The following is a 3616-nucleotide window of genomic DNA, read 5'->3' on the forward strand; positions in this document are numbered from 1 at the left end:
CCTTAATTAAAGTATTGTCTTTTAATACAAGAGACGGGGAATAACGGTTTCGCTGCATTTAAAATATAAATGTTGATTATTCAAGACATTTGGCACATACATGCCGTCGTCTATATATACCCTGTAGAACCGAATTTGTGTGAAAAGATTAAGGTCACAGATTCGATTCTAGGGGAGTATATGGTCGATGCAAGAACTTCGAATAAAACGTTCCTTCTTTTTTCATTCATATTCTTTGTCTTACTCATATTTTTAAGTGTTGAATGTACCTCTGATCCATATGTAACAATATGACATTCCTAACAACAAATCGTTCAGTAATAAATATTATATAGCAGTCGTTGTGTGTAATAATCTTATGACCTCCCAATAAATGTTTTGACAAATCGCGTAAACAGTGCATCCAATCCAGGTTGATGTTAGTTCTACCTGCCTGCCTCAATTAAATTAATCAGTTCAAAATGATTTCGAAAGTCAAGGTGTGCCTGACAGAGGACTAAAATTAACAACTGTATTATTTTGTTTGAACATTACACCTTTCAAATCCATGTCTTAGATTCCTTTCTGGTGGTACCTTAAGAGCTGCCAAGCGTTTATTCTCTTTTATGTGGTGTTTGATTATTGATTGGCACGGCGCATTAAAGGCGAACCAGGGCGCCCCATACAGCGACCTGAAAGGATGAGAAGCGCTGGAACGATGAGACTCCAGTAACTTCTGAGTGACCTCAGCATCACAAAGACCCTCTCCATCAATTGTCTACGTTCTCTATGCGCTTTTTTTTGTGCCCTGGGCGTTTATACCTTTTGTCTTGTTCTGTTTTGTTTTGACCTGTCAACATCCTTGGACTGGGTTTGATTTACCTTAGTTGACTGTTGTTTTACCCTATGGACCACACCGCATGCACATACCTGTGATAAAATATATTTTTATTCGTTTATGTGATATCGTTACATGTACAATGCCAAGGGATCGCGCACCGACAATGCTCACTGGCCACCGGGTGTACATACGCGAAAAGAACACGTTTTAAGTTGTTAGACGCGAAATGACAATAAATGCCATGTCTGCACACTGGCCATTGGATCAATTGAATTGAATATTGTAGTGAATCTAATTGAGGGATGATGTTAAGTTTGTAAAATCCGCTACTAGGTGTGCACAGCTGCTTCTCTGTTGATGGAGTCTCTCCAACTCGATTGGCCAAGCCGGTCACATGGGTGCCTAACTTTATTCAGTTGATAGCAAGTAGGAGGGCTTTATGGAGGGAGGAAAAAAAGACAACTCGAGAAAAATTAGTATTTTCTACCTTCAGAAATTAATGGCCATGAGTTCGTACATGGTGAACTCCAAGTATGTGGATCCTCAATTTCCTCCTTGTGAGGAATATTCTCAGAACAGCTATATACCTGAACAAAGTCCAAGCTACTACAGTCCATCGCAGGACACAGATTTCCAGCATCCCGGGATCTATTCACGGTCAAACTACTCTGAACAGCCTTATAGCTGCACCACTGTTCAGAGCTCGTCGGCACCGCCGCGGGGTCATGTGCAGGATCAAGCCAGCCATCCCAGCCCTTTCCCCGCACAGACAGAGCAATGTCCGGCGGTCCAAATATCCGGACCTAAGACGTGTGGACAACAACAGAACACAAAGAGCCAGAATGGGATAGCCAAGCAGCCTGCGGTAGTTTACCCATGGATGAAGAAAGTGCACGTTACAACGGGTAAGATTCAATCTTTTTTGCTGTGCACTTGGAGGCCAGCCCATTCTGCCGTTTCAGACACACTTAAAACCATTCAGTGAAATATTTATAGGTTCCTCTGAAGGGGCCGCCAATTACACCAGCCATAAATTTTTATTGCTTTGGAAATAGGCCGCTAGCTGTGCTGGACGGTACTATTGCAGTACTGTGCAGAGTGCACCTTTTATGTTGAATAATTTAGCCATCATATAAATTCGTTGTTTGTATCTGTTCGTTTTCATTGTGCCAGGAATAAAGAAGTGCCTTTTTGGGTGCTACAATGGAACCGTATTATATCAAGTGGGTAGTTTTGTGAGGACTCATTCCATTTAGCTAGCTGCTTTTTTACAGAAGTGTACTTTTGTCTCTCTCCCAGTGAACCCGGATTACACAGGAGCCGAACCCAAACGCTCTCGGACAGCCTACACAAGACAGCAGGTCCTAGAACTAGAAAAGGAATTTCATTTTAACAGGTATCTTACAAGACGGCGTCGCATTGAGATCGCGCACACCCTCTGTCTCTCAGAACGACAGATTAAAATCTGGTTTCAAAACAGAAGAATGAAATGGAAAAAAGACCACAAACTACCTAATACGAAAGGAAGATCGGCTTCATCTGGAAATCAGCATGTACAACACGCTCAGAAGGTCAACCAGACGGAGATCACAACTTTATAAGTGGATATCTCGCTCTCCCTCCCTTCAGATGTACAGATGAACTGTATGTAATAGACAATGTTTCTTTTGACTTTGCATGGTAGCAAAACATGAGATGTTGGTCACAAGTGCCAAAAACTGAGAAACAGAAGCACACACCGTGACTTAATGAAGTGTACAGGACTGCTGTGCGTTTAAAACCCCAATCTCAATACTTCTACATTGTAACTCTTTGTAACTGTGGCAAAGAGGATATAAGGCATCGAATGACGAGGTACAGTAAAACGACAAACAGCTCACCGTTTTTTACACAAACTTGCCAAATATGGTTCGTTCTAGTGACACTTTTCACATGTAATAAATTCTTTCTGTATTTTAATCACCCTTCTCCTCCTTTAATGCCCACGGCGCGTCATTCTATTTTAACTTAATTCTGAAAGAGACCTTAAGGAACGTTATGTCCAGCATTTATTAAATTACAAATGTCTTGTAAAAAATGTTTTGTACATTTTAAATCGGTGCTACGCAAATACAAAATAAAATTAGTTAACTTTAAGAAAAAAATATTCGTTTCCTGGGAAATTATTTATTTGTAAAAACTGATGCAATTTTCTATTTCAACCCCGCTTTCTGCGCGCGACTCCTTAAAGGTTGACTTTCCAGTAATTATTTGGTTGTTCACATAATTCCATAGACATTCGTTAGAGGTTTCTATCATTGTTTATTTCTTTTTTATTTTTGTCCATGTCATCATCATTTTTCTTTCATCTGCTTTGCTATAAATCCTCCTGACATCTTTGTAAACAATATAATTAAAGTTAAATAAGTATATTTGTCTTCCACACTCTGAATTCTTTAATATCAACCTTTAACTTTAATTGTTAAGATGCTTGAACCGTCTATTTATTAAATTCAAAGTTAACGTTTTATATTCTACGTGAACGTAAATATCCCTTTCAGTATTAACGTTATTGAAATAAAATACTTTCGTTATTATATATATACACGTTATTATATTTACACATTTCTTGTATGTTGACATATGGTGCATATTTTCTATAGGCATATTTCCAGTAAATAAAGATTTAAAAGATCACGCAGACGTTTTTATTTTAAGTGCGTAGGCCTAGTATTCTTTGTTGAAAATCGGCTTTGTTTGAAAGGTAGAAATACTATTAAGCACTTTGATACACGGTTTTTTAAGTTATTTTATGAC

The 3616-nt window shown here is 38.7% G+C and overlaps 1 protein-coding gene across 1 annotated transcript; it reads left to right on the plus strand.

Annotated features, from left to right (window-relative positions):
* The first annotated feature begins 304 nt into the window (after window positions 1–304).
* Window positions 305–3616, plus strand: LOC130555838 (homeobox protein Hox-D4a). The gene is made up of 2 exons (XM_057336343.1): window positions 305–1725; window positions 2120–3616. Exons 1-2 carry the CDS (start codon window positions 1260–1262, stop codon window positions 2419–2421), a joined length of 768 nt encoding a protein of 255 aa, XP_057192326.1. The 5' UTR covers window positions 305–1259; the 3' UTR covers window positions 2422–3616.

This window comes from Triplophysa rosa, linkage group LG6 (genome assembly GCF_024868665.1).
Source record: "Triplophysa rosa linkage group LG6, Trosa_1v2, whole genome shotgun sequence".
NCBI lineage: Eukaryota > Metazoa > Chordata > Actinopteri > Cypriniformes > Nemacheilidae > Triplophysa > Triplophysa rosa.

Excerpts from the sequence above, each read along its gene's own strand:
- LOC130555838 (XM_057336343.1), top strand. The coding sequence starts at position 1,260 with ATGGAGGGAGGAAAAAAAGACAACTCGAGAAAAATTAGTATTTTCTAC. Across the intron at positions 1,726-2,119 it reads GAAAGTGCACGTTACAACGG|TGAACCCGGATTACACAGGA; the intron begins GTAAGATTCAAT and ends TCTCTCTCCCAG.